The sequence below is a fragment of the Streptopelia decaocto genome (genome assembly GCF_964273445.1).
Source record: "Streptopelia decaocto genome assembly, contig: HAP1_SCAFFOLD_92, whole genome shotgun sequence".
Lineage (NCBI taxonomy): Eukaryota > Metazoa > Chordata > Aves > Columbiformes > Columbidae > Streptopelia > Streptopelia decaocto.
Genome location: NW_028115951.1, coordinates 357,661 through 372,001, shown reverse-complemented (window position 1 = coordinate 372,001; position 14,341 = coordinate 357,661). Strand labels below are relative to the sequence as shown.

The window sequence follows — 14,341 nt, the reverse complement described above, 5'->3', positions numbered from 1 at the left end:
TGTAGCCCAGCAGGGACCAGCTACCCAGAATCTCAGTGAGGGGACCAGTTCCCCATCAGTGCAATATCCTGCGTTCCAGTGCAGACCAGTTGGCCCAGCACTCCAAAGACACCAGTTCCTCACTGACCCAGCAGCCCTCTGGGGTCCAGTTCCCCACTAACCCAGGATCCCAGTGGGGACCGGTCCCCTATAGGCCCGCAGCCCAACAGGGACCGGTTCCTCATTGGCTCTGGCTGTACTTTAGGAGTTCAGTGATGTCCTTGCTGCCAGCCTGCAGCCACCCCATGGGCCCAGACTTGTCCTTGCATCCCCCCATGTCCCACCCCATGCTGCCCCCCCCACCCCCTCACTCAACCTCTGACATTGCTTCTACAGGGCACGCTCTTGAGAAAACATGGCAAGGGGACAGAGAAGGTAAATAGCTGTGGGTTCCGTGTGTGTCATCACCCCGTGGCCACACTTGTGGCCCCCACGCCTGCCTACTGTGAAGGCCCAGGCTTGTCCGTGCTTCCTCTGTCGTGCTGTCTGGATGTGCCGTTGCCTGCGTGGCGTGTTGTTGTGTTAGGTGTGCCGTGTTGTCCAGGACGTGCTGCCTGTGTGCAGGATGGGGACAGGGCCGGTTCCTGTGTGTCGCCCGGGGTAGGGAGCAGGTGTCGTGTCGTGTTTGGTTCCCGTGGGTGTGTATGTGGGGTGTTACCCATCTCCGGACAGGTATGGGGGATGCTGCCCCACGGTGCTCAGCACCCCTCCAGGTGCCTGGCTGGGACAGTGTGTGGACAGGGCACCCAAGCATGGGAGATCCCGGGCACAGACCTGTCCCACCGTTGGGGGCTGAGGAAGAGGTGACCCCCAGGATGCTGAGCCATGCTGGGGCTGTGCGGGGCACACTGGGGGCCATGGCGCTGCTGAGACCCTCTGGAACTCTGAGCCTGCTTCCCCCTGATTCTTGGGGGGCCTCAGCAAGGCTCACTGAGCCCCAAAACTTGCCAAAAGGGCTTTCTCCAGGCATATGGGCTCTGGGTGCTCCCCACTGCCAGGTCCAGCAGAGCCTTCCAGGCTGCCCACTCTCCAACCCCAGCTTTCAGGAGAGGACACGCCAGCATCGACTGGGCAATGCCTGCGGCTCCGCTGGCTCTCCCCTCCTCTGGCAGGGGACACAGGGTCCTGCTCCATTTACCTGACAGTGCTGGGCGAGCTGCTTTCCTCCATCTGCTGCTACTTTCCCAGCCCCAAACAAGGAGGGGAGCAAGCCTGCCCTCGTTTGGGAAGAGGCCTGGCACAATCATCACAGGTTCACCAGCAAGCGCACAGGGCTGAGCCTTTGCAGGTGTGAACTGCTGCCAAACCAGTGGCACCAGCAGAGAACTGGGCACAGCCAGAGGAGAGTACAGGGCCAGAGCCCCCATGGCTCTCAGTTTACCCATCCCCCATGGCTGGGGGATGCGGGGTCCTGGGCCCGCGGCTGGCTGCTGCTGGGGCCACCAGTAACTGTCCCTTGCTGTTCTCTTCCAGAGCAGGGTGAAGCTGCCCAGTCACACTGAAGTAAGAACATGGCTCTTCTGCTCCCCATTTGGCTCTGGTTCCTTCTCTCGCACCCTCCTCATCCTGTGTGCTGTGGGGTGGTCCCAGCTTAGTACAGTGCCCCATCGTGCTCTATCTGGGTGACACTGGTGTCCCCATCTCCCAGCCTGTTCACTGGTGGGGGTAGACAGGGACAGCAAGTGAAGGGTTAATGGGGCAGAACTCGGGGGGAGCACAATGGATTAATGGGGGGTACAAAAATGAGGGCATGGTGGGGGAAAGGTCCCTGCGGAAGGTAATGGTCAGTGGGATAGATGCTGGGGTTTCTCATTGTCAGGAAGGACTGAAGCTACTGGTACTGGGAGAGGGAAGGAGGTGGGAATCGCTGGCTCTGCCCCCTGGGCCTCAGTTTACCCAGTTGCATGTTGCACCCTGGAGGGCTTGAGAAGGGAAACTTGCACTCAGACTGGAAAGCGGATGCCAGACCAGGGAGGTGAGCAGGATCTGCCCGTGCCATGGGGCTGCATCCCCAGGAGCTGTAGGATGGCTTCATGGCCCCTGCCCATGGAGGTGCCAGGGCACAGAGCAGGTGAGGGTGGTCAGGGTCTCCCTGCTGTGTTCCCTGGGGCTGTAAGGGACCAGGAGCCTCCCTGGATCTGGGCAGGACTCTGTGTGGCCGGGGGGTGTTTGACTTGGCTGCCAGCGCTGTGGGGTACAAGGGGGACCACGCCACATCCTTCACATGCCCACTGTCCCCCTGTACTTGCTCTCTGCTCCCCCTGCCCAATGTCATATGATTGTCCATGTGGTGCGGTTGATGTGCCATTTTGGGCTCTGTTGGATGCAGAAGCAGATGCTTGGGCACCACAGAGAAGAGGATGGGATCCTTATGTCAAGCTGCTTGTGCTGAGCAGGGTGTGAGGTCCCTGATGCCAGGGTGATGTCCTATGCTGGGGTGCCCAAGCCCCCAGCCACACACCTGTGCTGAGAACTTGGAGGCCGGATAGGGGCTGCAGCAGCCCCCTGCACCTGCATCACCGTGCCTGGCATGGCTGGTGGCCCCTGGGGGTCTCTGAGGAGGACCCCTCTGCCCCCTGGAGCGTGGGGCTGCTGGGGGAGCCCATGGAGCCACAGAAAACTCCTGGCACCCTGTGCCCAGCCTGACCGTGGCAAACCCAGCCTGGCCACTCACCAGGGCTGTTCCTGTCTCTTTGGTCTCCGCAGGGCACGCAGATGATTTTCAATGCAGCCAAGGAGCTGGGGCAGCTCTCCAAGCTGAAGGTGAGGGCTGGGAGGCTGGGGCTGGGAGGGCTGGAGGAGGCAGGTGGTCTGAGCTCCTCTCTGTGCAAGGGTGGGGGGCACTTTGCACACTGGCATTGGCGCTGTGGCAGGGACCCCACCAGTGCTTGTTTGCTGGCACAGCTGGGTGAGGGAAGTGGGGCCCAGTCCCGTGCTGAGAGCAGAATTTGTGCTGTGCAGGACCACATGGTGCGGGAGGAAGCCAAGAGCCTGACCCCAAAGCAATGTGCAGTGGTGGAGCTGGCGCTGGACACCATCAAGGTAAGGGCACCCTGGGGTACAAAGTGGTGCCCCTGAGCGCTCTAGCCCCCAGGCACAGACATGGGAGGGCACTGAGCTCCAACGGAGCTGCTGAGAATGCAGTGGCTGTCTCCCCCCTCCAGCAATACTTTCATGCCGGCGGCGTGGGGCTGAAGAAGACGTTCCTGGAGAAGAGCCCTGACCTGCAGTCGCTGCGCTATGCTCTGTCCCTCTACACCCAGGCCACTGACCTCCTCATCAAAACATTTGTGCAGACCCAGGCTTCACAGGGTAGGATGCGCTGCCCTGGACCCCCACCTGGACCCCTGTCCCCGCACATGGGCTCATCTGCCCCATGGCCAGGGCCCCACCCTGCTTCCATCCCGGTGGGGTTGGGGATCCCAGCCAGGGTCACGGAGGGGTGGGTCGGAAGGGAAGGGCTTTTTGCTCCCGTGGTTTGCAGGTGAAGAGGGGCCATGGGTGCTCAGCGGCAACCTGGCACCCCCAAGTCCCCCACCAGCAAGAAGAGTGTGACGGTCGTGGGCCATCACATAGTGCCCCCGCCAGGCTTGTCTGTGTCCTTGGGGAGTGGGATGTGCTTTTGCTGTCTGTGCATCTCCTGCGAGGGACGTATGTCCTGTCTGTGCCTCCTGTGCCAGCCATGTTGGGGGTGTGGGGTTGGGTGTGGTGGGTGCCAGCACCCCTGGGTCCCTCCGTCCTGGCCCCAGGACCCCTGGGCTCAGAGCTGGGTGGTGCCTGGCACTCCCGTGTTGCTGCAGTGTTGTCCGGATGCTCGGTCATCCATCTGTCTGCGAGATCTGATCTTTCTTTCTCTCTCTTTGTTTTTCCTCCCCTTTCACTGTTCCTGTTCCCTGTTGTCTCCTTCCTCCTCTCTTCATCTACTCTGTGCCGTGTCTCTGTCTCTTTCTCTCTCCTTCCCACTAGTTCATGGTGGGAAAGGCATTAGGTTTACCCTTAGTGAAGAAATTTATCCTGAGAAGGGTACGTGTGCTGCTCGCCCGCCCCGCACCTGCCTGCTGCCGCCAGCCTGGGCTAGTAACAGTCCTGGCAGTGCGGGCCAGGGTGGCCAGGAGCCCTGTCCCAGCACTCCTGGCCTTGGGGACCCCTGGTGTGGGCAGAGCTGGAGCTCTCTGCCCACAGACTCACACTCCCAGGGCTGCTTTGGGCTGAACTGGGAGGAACTGTGCTCAGCCATATCGATCGCCCCTGAGACTGGGGCAGAGGTCCATGCCCCATGGAAATAGGGGTGCCTGCCTTCCCTTGTAAGCTCTGGGCACCCCACATTGTTCCCAGTGCCGCTTCCTGGGTGTGGGCACCTCTCACAACCTCCTTACAAGCTGGGGAGCTTTCCTTTTGGCACATGTGGCCCCAGGGGAGGCCATGGCCGTGTCCCCCTCCCATCCACCCTGCTGCCAGAAGGACCATTACTAGCCTTGCTCCGGTGAGCTCCGTCCACCTGCCGAGGGATGTGAGGGATGAGCCCAGCTCCAAGGTCCCTGCTTGGCCTCCATTGCACCCCGCCAGAAGGGCCAGGACTGCACTCCGTGCTTGGCCTCCTGTACCCAGACCCAACCCCTCACCCGCCATCGCCTCCATTTCGGCTCAGCATGCGGCGCTGCCCGGGTGGTGGGTCCCTGGGGGAATGGGGTTCCGGGGGTGGGATGGAGGATGAAGGTGGATGAAGAGGAGAGGGGAGCTGTGCCATCACCAGCCTCCCCCAGCCCGGCGCCATCGTGCTGGGCCTGTGCAGTGACACAGGGGCACGTGTCCTCCTTTGCACTGTTTCTACTCTGGGAGCTTTCTGCTGAGCTTGGTTTGATCTCCTTGGCCCTCTCTGACCCACAGAGCCTGTCTCTCTGCCTTGCACCCCTTCCTTCACCTATGGGTGCATGCACAGCTTTTCTGGGGATGGGGGGAGGTGGTGGGCTGGGCTGTTGGTTGTTGGTCGCCTGAGCTCCCCAGACTCAAGGACCCCAGGGCGTGATGTGGTCCCCGAGCTGGAAGGAATTCAAGAGGGGCAGGTGAGCCCCAAGCCCCTGGCAGGGCCATGGCTGCCCCGTGGCACGAGGGCCAGAGCAGGTCCCTCCTGCCCAGCGCTGTGCCAATGCCCTTTGCCACACACCAAGTACTGACACCCCCCTCCCTGTGCCCACAGTAGAGGCAATCGGGCCCCTGTGCCCCTGCCTCGTCCCACCCAGGCACTTGAGCCCCTGCCTGGGCGAGGGAGGCTCGCTGGGGTGGGATGACAAAGAGCCAGCCTGGTGCTGGGGATGTCCTGCCATAGCCCAGCCCAGCCTGGTGCCAGCCTCAGCCATCCTTGACAGTTGCTGCACCCATGCTGCTGTCCCCAGAACTCTTTGGCAGAGGCCTTGTTGGGCCAAATCCTACTGCCCCCCACCTCCCACCCTGTGGTGGGCGACCTGCCTCCTCCAGTGGGGTTGGTGGTGGGCAGAGGACATCAGGGACACGGCGGGGAACAGGCTCTGATGTCTCCTGCATTTGCCCACACAGGCTCTGGTGTGGATGACCCTGTTGGGGAGGTGTCCATCCACGTGGAGCTCTTCACCCACCCTGGCACTGGAGAACACAAAGTCACTGTCAAAGGTGGGTTCTGCAGCTGGGATGCCATGGTTGGGCAGGTGGCAATGCCCCGTGAACCTCACTTGCCCCCTCCTTGCAGTGGTGGCTGCAAATGATCTCAAGTGGCAGACATCGGGCATCTTCCGGCCCTTCATTGAGGTCAACATCATTGGGCCCCACCTCAGTGACAAGAAGAGGAAATTCGCCACCAAATCCAAAAACAACAGCTGGGCCCCCAAGTACAATGAGAGTTTCCAGTTGTGAGTAGCACCATGGGGACGGGGATGTGGGGCTGGGCTGGGAGATGTGTCCCCACAATGTGGGGACCCTCTCCTCCTGGTGTCAGCCAGTGAGTTTCTGTGTCCCCCAGGGGATGTTTTGATGTTTTTTGCATTGGTAAAAGCAGGGATTGATGAAACAAACCACACACCGACCCTTCCCCCCACCCCAAACCCAAAGATGCTGCTTTAAAGTGTTTTAGGGGCAGTGGGGAGGTGGCAGTCATACAGGGTGCTGACATGGAGCCAGGGCCCTGGGAGTGTGACCCTCCTTTTCCAACACTGCCTGTCCCTTGGGCCCCCACAGCACGCTGGGGACGGAGACGGGCCCCGAGTGCTACGAGCTGCAGGTGTGTGTGAAGGATTACTGCTTCGCCCGGGAGGACCGGACGGTGGGCATTGCTGTCCTGCAGCTCCGCGATATCCTGCAGCGACCCGGCTGCGCCTGCTGGCTGCCCCTGGGCCGCCGGATCCACATGGATGACACCGGCCTCACCGTCCTCCGCATCCTTTCGCAACGCAACAATGATGAGGTGGCCAAGGAGTTCGTCAAGCTCAAGTCGGACACACGCTCGGCTGAGGAGGGCAGTAATTAAAACCCTCCTGCCCCCCAGCCCTCTCCCCCTGCTCTTGGTCCCTTTTCTACAGCAGGCTCCAGCCATGTACAAGCCATAAGAGCAGCCACAAGAGGAGTCTCCTTCCTGGCCCTGGTGTGGATGAGGGGGCAATGTGGCTGCAGTGACAGACCCACTGCTGTCCCTCCCTTGGCCAGACTGGCTGGGTGACAGCAGTGCAGAGCACAGCCATTCCCCCATCCCACCCCAGTGAGAAGGTGCTGGGGCTGGTGGGGCTGCAGGGAAGGGCTGGACCCCAGACTGGGTGATGGGACAGATCTTCGCAGCCTGTCTGAGATGGAAGAACCCCCGTGGCCCATCCCCGACCCTACCCTGTCCTACCCAGTCCCAAGCTCCACTGAGCGACACAAGGAAAGGGCTGGGGGCAGGGAGAGTGGTGTTTCAACCTGGGGTGTTGGTGAGTGGCTGGCACAGCGTGATGGCCCTTTGTCCCCATCTCTTGAGTGTCACCTGGCACCCTGAGGGACAGGGAGGCTCCCACCTGCTGAACACCCTGTACATATGTAAATAGCTGTACATACATGGGGCAGCTGGACCATGCGGCTGTGTCCTGCACCTGGAAGGGCTATTGGGGCTGCTGGCTTGGGGGCACAGCCTCTGCATGCCCCACACAGGGTCCCCTCCCTGGCTGGCAGCAGCGTCACTGGGGCCGGGAGTGGCAGGGAGCAGCCCCCGGCCCCTATCCTGTCTTCCCTGCCTTGCTGCCACAATGGGCTGCCCCACTGCTGTCCCCAGGGTGCCAGGACTTGGGGACGAGGGCTGATGGCACTAGAGCAGAGGGACCTGTCTCTCTTTGTTCTGGCCAGTGGGGACCAGCTATCCCTGTGCAGTGCAGCAGCGCTCATGGGACCTCCTTGGCGCAAGCAAGACCCTTCCCACCCCCCAGCCCAGAGGCCCCTCCAGCCCAGTTTCCCATTAACTGCCATTTCTGCGTGATCAGTGGTGTGCGCGTCTTGTGCGAGTGTCCGGGAGGCCAGGGTGTGCGGTGTCGGGGATGACCACCCCAGCTGGCCAGCATGCCCAAGAACCGGGGAAGACAGAGGCCTGATGACCCCACAAATCAATATACCTCTCTCAGCCCCCTCCCCATCCCAAAGCAGGGTACCCTGACAGGCCCCCATGGTCCTTTCTCCATAGGGTTTGCCTGGGACCAAAGGGTTTAGCTTTCCTCTCCTTTCTGTTCAATGTTTACACCCCTTTTCTAACCACTGTTCCTGCACGGCCAGGCCGGGGCTCAGCCAACCGTGGTGCCCCTGCCCCCGTGCCCCCTCCCCAAACTGTCCTGTTTGGCATGTGATTGAACTGACCAATTCTGCTCCTGTAGCACATGTGTCACCGATGCCTGTGTGTCTGTACAACCCCCGTGCGGCACTGCCGGTGGTGGCTGCCATGGATGCATGACAGTGAGATGTTTTGCACTATTTTGAATTTTTTGGGCTCTGTAAAAATATTTTATTATAACTGACATTAAAAAGCACACCCTTCGTTGTGGCTACTGTGGCAGTGTGAGAGGGCAGACACCCAGGGGCTCGTCGTCCCCACTCCCACTTGCACTTTTCAGGTTAACACCAAGGCTAAATAGCCCTGGTGTTAGCGTTCAAGGACACATAACCACGGACGTAGTTATATGCGGTGCTTTATTTCAGCGCTGGGAAACCAGGGGTTCGCACCCAAACTGGCTTCGACCACTGATTTGAACTCTACTACATTTATACAGTTTGGTTACATACATATTCATTAGAGTTACAACGTGTATACTGCATATTCATTAGGTTACACAATTATTTCACAATATCAGTTGCAACACCTTGGAACTACCCTAAGCATGCGCAGTGTCCTCTGGTGGTTGTTTTGGGGGTCTTCAGGATGAAGTAAGTAGTCTTCATCACTAGTGTACTTTTCACCTTTCATCACAGCACATGCACACTCTTCACAAAATTATATAAATTCTTGGATGATAGTAAATGTACCTTCTCAGCACATCCTATCCTCTCGAGATAAGTACTAACTTTTAGTTCTCTAAAATATGAAACTCATATACAACCTGCATAGTTTTCAAGATAAGGTAAGAATCTTGGATACAGTTTACAAAGCAAAATGTAGCTAACCATAACACTGGGACGCTGCCGTGACTTTGCCTGCACTCAGCCTTCCCGAGGGCTGCTCCCACCCTTTGCTAAGCCAGGGGCTTGGGGACAGGGGTCAAATGGAACTGGGACAGACCTGCCCTGAGAAGTGACGTTCTGTTCTCAACCACTGTGCTGCAAACTCCCAGGCATGGCAGAGATTAGAAACTGCCATCCTGGCCTTGCCAAGGGCAGACTCACACCTCGCTCAGCCAGTGGCCTTCCACAATGGAGCAGCTGCATCCACAGACAAGGAAGAGCTACAGACATAATCTACCTGCACTCCTGTAGGGGTTTTGATGGAGTTCCCCACAACATTCTTGCTACTAAATTGTAGTGGGACCGAGTTGATGAATGTGGGGCGCTGGTGCCCCAACTGAGACACCTGGGGCCTTTGCCAGGGCCTGGGCCGGGTCTTGCTCCCCTCCAGAGAGCCCCAGGGCCGCTGCTGGGCTTTGCTGGAATCGTGGAATGGTTTGGGTTGGAAGTAACCGTTAAAGATCATAGAGTCCAACCCCACCCTGGCTACTGGGAGCTCCTGTCCTTTCGCAGTGATCCCTGCTGGATCACTTTCTTGAGGTTAATGCAGCACTGTCCCAGGCTTTAATCATCAATATTGGAACTCCTGTGACCATGGGAAAAGAGAGAGAATATCATCATTTACCGCTAATAGTATACAAAGGCTATTGCTAATATTTAATTCCAAAAGCTTTGGCTGCTTGGGGCAGGTCATGGGAACTCCTTGGGGCTTTGAGTTCCTCCGTCAGTTTCCTGATAGTGTGGCTGGAGGAGCAGGTGGGACAATTTTATCCAACGCCTTCTTAGCATCCAGGCCATTAGTGCAATCCCTTTCCCGATTATCCCATCATTTCTGTAAGGTGGGTATGGGGAGCCTGTTGAGCTGGCCTGTCACGAATCCTGTTCTCCCAGGAGGCCCCATAAACATCTCCGTTCTGGGTCTCGCTCCTATGGGGCAGGGGGTCCTTTTATGTTCTAATGGGGGTCCCCTTTGTTTGAATGGGGAGTTTTTGAATATTTTGTCTTCTTATGCCTGGTCAGGGCCCCACTGCCCTCCAGACAGCCCTTGACCTTTCCCCAGGCCTCACAGGTGCCCACATGGGCCCTCCTGGCACTGCCGCAGGGCTGTTCCCCATCTTCTCCAGCGCCTGGGCCGTGTTCTGCCGCGCTCCGGATGGCCCCAGGGACTTAACCTGGCTTTGCCGAGACCTGCAAAGAGCTTGGCACTCCAGAGTGCACACGGGCTTTTGCTGGTGTATTTGGTTCATGTGGCAAGGTTTGGTATCTGGGGTGGCTTCTGGGAGATGGCAGAAGCTGCCGCCCCTCCCCACCGCGCCATGTCAGACTGAGCCACTTCCAGCTGGCTCCAAGGCAGACCCGCCCCTGGCCAAAGCTGAGCCCAGCAGTGTGATAACAACTTTCAGGGGTAGAAACTGCTGCATTACAGTGGCTGGGAGAGAGGAGTGAGAATATGTGAGAGAAACAACTCTGCAGACGCCCAGGTCAGTGAGGAAGGAGGGGAGGAGGGGGCCCTGGCAGCCTGTGGTGCAGCCCGTGGTGAGGCCGCCTGTCTCTTGTCGCGGTTGAGACGGACAAACGACATGGACCAAGTTCTTCCAGGATGAAAGCAGTAGATGCCATTTATTGCCACAAGTGCATTTTTATACAGTTTTACCAATCCATGTGTCTCTTCACTATTGGTTACAAGTTACAGCAGTAACATCTCATTGGCTAATTTTGCTCTCATCAATGTTACTCTTCTACTCCCTTCTCTGTCACGGGTACATCCTGAGCATCTCCAGATACTCGTTTACTCCCATCTTTCTCACGGGTAGGCCTTCATATCTTCAAGGCTAATTTCTGTTCCCGTGCGTCAGGGAATCCACGGACCCACCATAGTCCCCTACGGTCTCTTGCAGCCATGGGCGTCCCCGGTGGAACAGAGATCCACCTGCAGCCCAGGGAGGCCCATGGTGGAGCAGGGGTGACCCCATGGAGAGCCCACACTGGAGCAGGTTCCTGGCAGGACCTGTGGCCCCGTGGGGAAGCCACGCTGGAGCAGTCTATTCCTGAAGGACTGCACCCGTGGAAGAGACCCAGCTCGTGCAAGTTGTGAAGAACTGCAGCTGTGGGAAAGATCCATGCTGGAGGAGTTTGTGAAGGACTATCTTCTGTGAGAGGAACACCATGGTGGAGCAGGGGAAGAGCGTGAGGAGGAAGGAGCAGCAGAGACAACACGTGCTGAACTCGCTGCAACCTCCATTCCCCGTCCTCCTGCAGCATTTGGGGGAGAGGGGTAGAGAAGTCAGTAGTGAAGTTGAGGCTGGGAAGAAGATAAGGGTGGGGGAAGGTGTTTTAAGATTTCTTTTTATTTCTCATTATCATCCTCTGATTTGCTTTGCAACCAAATAAATTAATTTCCCCCAGTTAGGTCTGTTTTCCCCATGACAGGAACTGCTGAGTGATCTCCAAATCTGTATCTCGAGCCACAAGCCTTTCATATTTTTTTCCCCCATCCACTTGAGAAGTGGGAGTGATAGAGCAGCTTGGTGGAGACCTGGCAGCCAGCCAGTGCTAGGCTTTGCTGGGGTCTGAACTGGGCTCTGAAGCTCAACAGAAACCTGTGGCTTTTGTTGGGCTTTGCCACGGCCGATGCAGGGCCCTGCTTCTCTTCCAAGTGTCCCGGGGCTTTCATGGCGCTTTGCTAGGCTGCAGTTGGACCCTTGGAGAGGGCAGGCTCTGCTGCCATCCAGATTGCCCAAGGCCTTCAATGAGCCTTGCTGGAAGCATCAATGGGACCTGGTGTCCTCGGGAGGACCCCAGGGGCTTTGCCAGGTGCCATAAGGGGCCCTGCTTGTCTGCAGAGTTTCCCAAGTCCTTTGCCAGGCCTGCAGTTGCTCAGGCAAGGCCCTGCTGCCCTCTGGAGAGGTGCCTGGGGCTGATGCTGGGCTTTACTGGGGCCTGGTCAGGGCCCTGCTGCTCTCCAGAGAGCCCTGGGGCACTGGCCAGAGGAGGAGCAGGCTTTGCACTGCATGCTGCACCTGACAGCATCTCCTCACACTCTGCCTCAACAGATCCCGGCTCCAAACCAGACACCCACCACCGAGGGCTCCCACACAGAAGTGGCCAGACTGAAAGGTGCTGGTGGCCCTCACCTTCCCTTGGCAGCGTTTTCACAGTCCCAGCAAGCCTGGGGCTCTGTGCTTGCTCTACCAACCAGCCCCTCACCCTTGCTGAAGCCTCAGCCTAGCCAGAGTCCAGGTCCAAAAGGGACACCCATCACATAGGGCTTGGACACACAGGTGGCCAGGACTAAAAGCTTAGTGGCCCTCAGGAAGAGGAAGAGGAAGAGGAAGAGAAGGAGGCAACAGACAGCAACAGGAAGAAAATGAATGATGAAAAACTGGTACCAGGAAGAAACAGGAGGACAAGACAACAGGACAGAGGATGCAACAGAAGGAGGGGGCAGAGGAGGAGGAAAGAGGCCACATGGTGAGGAGGAGGAAGAACAGGAGGAGAAAGAAGGTAAGGGGGTGCCAGGGGGCTGCAAGAGAAAGATGAGGAGCAGGCAAGAGCAAGCAACAGGAGGTTAAAGGAGGAGGAGAAGCGGGAAGAAGAGGGGGAGGAGGAGGAAGAGGAGGCAAAAACAGAACAGGGAGAAACAGGAGGAAGAGCAGTGGGCTGGGCTAGAGTTAATCTTCTTCCTAGCTGCTGGTACAGTGCTCTGTTTTGGATTTAGAATGAGAAGAATGTTGATAATACACATTTTAGTTGTTGCTAAGTAGTCATAGATTTATAGAATCATTTTGCTTGGAAGAGACCGTCGGGTTCATTGAGTCCAACCATAACCTAACCTAACTCTAGCACTAACCCATGTCCCTAAGAACCTCATCTGAATGCCTTTTAACCCCCCGCAGGGATGGTGACTCCAGCACTGCCCTGGGCAGCCTGTTCCAATGCCCCACAGCCCTTTGGGGAAGAAACTGTTCCCAGATCCAACCTCAACCTCCCCTGGTGCAACTTGAGGCCGTTTCCTCTGCTCCTGGCGCTTGTTCCTGGGGAGCAGAGCCCGACCCCCCCTGGCTCCAAGCTCCTTCCAGGCAGTTCAGAGATCAGAAGGTCTCCCCTCAGCTCCTGTTCTCCAGCTGAACCCCCAGGTCCCTCAGCCGCTCCATCACACTTGTGCTCCAGCCCCTCACCAGCTCCGTTCCCTTCTCTTCACTCTCTCTAGTCTCTCAACGTCCTTCTTATGATGAGGGGCCCAAAACTGAACACAGGATTCAAGGTTTGGCCTCCCCAGTGCCCAGCACAGTGGCACAATCGCTTCTCCAGTCCTGCTGGCCACACTGTTCCTGATACAAGCCAGGATGCTGGTGGCCTTTTTGGCCACCTGGGCACACACTGCCTCATGTTCAGCCGCTGTCCATCAACACCCCAAGATCCCTCTCTGCCAGGCAGCTTTCCAGCTGCTCTTCCCTGAGCCTGCAATGCTACCTGGGGTTGTTATGAACCAAGTGGAGGACCCAGTACTTGGCCTTGTTGAACCTCAGACAATCAGCCTCAGCCCATCGATCCAACTGGTCCAGATCCCTTTGTACGGCCATCCTACCCTCCAGCAGATTGACACTCCCATACAACTTGGTGTCATCTGCAAACTTACTAAGGGTGCACTCAATCCCCTCATCCAGATCATTGATAAAGATATTAAACAGAACTGGCCCCAGTACTGAGCCCTGGGGACACCACTCGTGACCATCCACCAAATGGATTTGGCTCCGTTCACCACAGCTCTTTGGGCCCGGCCCTCCAGCCCGTTCTTTATCCATCACAGATACACCGTCCAGGCCATGAGCTGCAGCTTCTCCAGGAAATTCTGTGGGATACGATGTCAAAGGCTTTACTGAAGTCTAAATACACAACTTCCACAGCTTTTCCCTCATCTACTAGTTGGGTTACCTTGTCGTAGAAGGAGATCAGGTTGGTCAAACAGGAGCTGCTTTTCATAAACCCATGTAGACTGGGCCTGATCATATGGTTATCTTGTTAGTGCTGTGTGATGTTACTCAAGATCATCTGCTCCATGACCTTGCTCAGCATCGAGGTCAGACTGACAGGTCTGTAGTTCCCCGGATCATCCTTCCGGCCCTTCTTGGAGATGGGTCTCATGTTAGCCAACTTCCAGTCAACTGGGACCTCCCCAGTTAGCCAAGATTGCTGGTAGATAATGGAAAGTGGCTCAGTGATCACCTCAAAAGTCGAGGACTTTTCAGCTTGTCAAGCCATGCCATGTGCACAAGAAGGTGTGAGGGGGCACAGCTGACCCAAATTGGCCAAAGGGATATCCCATCCCATCCCATCCCATCCCATCCCATCCCATCCCATCCCATCCCATCCCATCCCATCCCCCTGGTATTCCATCACGCTCAGTCCATATTTTAGGAAAAGTTGGCCAGAGGAACTGCTGCTCAGGGATGAGCTGAGCATCAATTACCAAGTGGTGAACAATTGCATTGTGCATATTTCATTTTGTATATTCTTCTATTATTGTTATTATGATTATTTTATCTTCCTTTGCTGTCCTATTAAACTGTCTTTATCTCCACCCCGCAGTTTTACTTTTTTG

The 14,341-nt window shown here is 57.3% G+C and overlaps 1 protein-coding gene across 1 annotated transcript in view; it reads left to right on the top strand.

Annotated features, from left to right (window-relative positions):
* UNC13A (unc-13 homolog A) overlaps positions 1 to 7,935 on the top strand; it is a 36,957-nt gene extending 29,022 nt beyond the window's left edge. Inside the window, exons 36-42 of the mRNA XM_082077120.1 lie at positions 2,746 to 2,802; positions 3,001 to 3,081; positions 3,204 to 3,351; positions 4,006 to 4,062; positions 5,593 to 5,685; positions 5,762 to 5,921; positions 6,247 to 7,935. Coding sequence (XP_081933246.1) covers positions 2,746 to 2,802; positions 3,001 to 3,081; positions 3,204 to 3,351; positions 4,006 to 4,062; positions 5,593 to 5,685; positions 5,762 to 5,921; positions 6,247 to 6,535 — 885 coding nt within the window. The 3' untranslated portion in view covers positions 6,536 to 7,935. The remainder of the gene's footprint in view (positions 1 to 2,745; positions 2,803 to 3,000; positions 3,082 to 3,203; positions 3,352 to 4,005; positions 4,063 to 5,592; positions 5,686 to 5,761; positions 5,922 to 6,246) is intronic.
* The last annotated feature ends 6,406 nt before the right edge of the window (positions 7,936 to 14,341 follow it).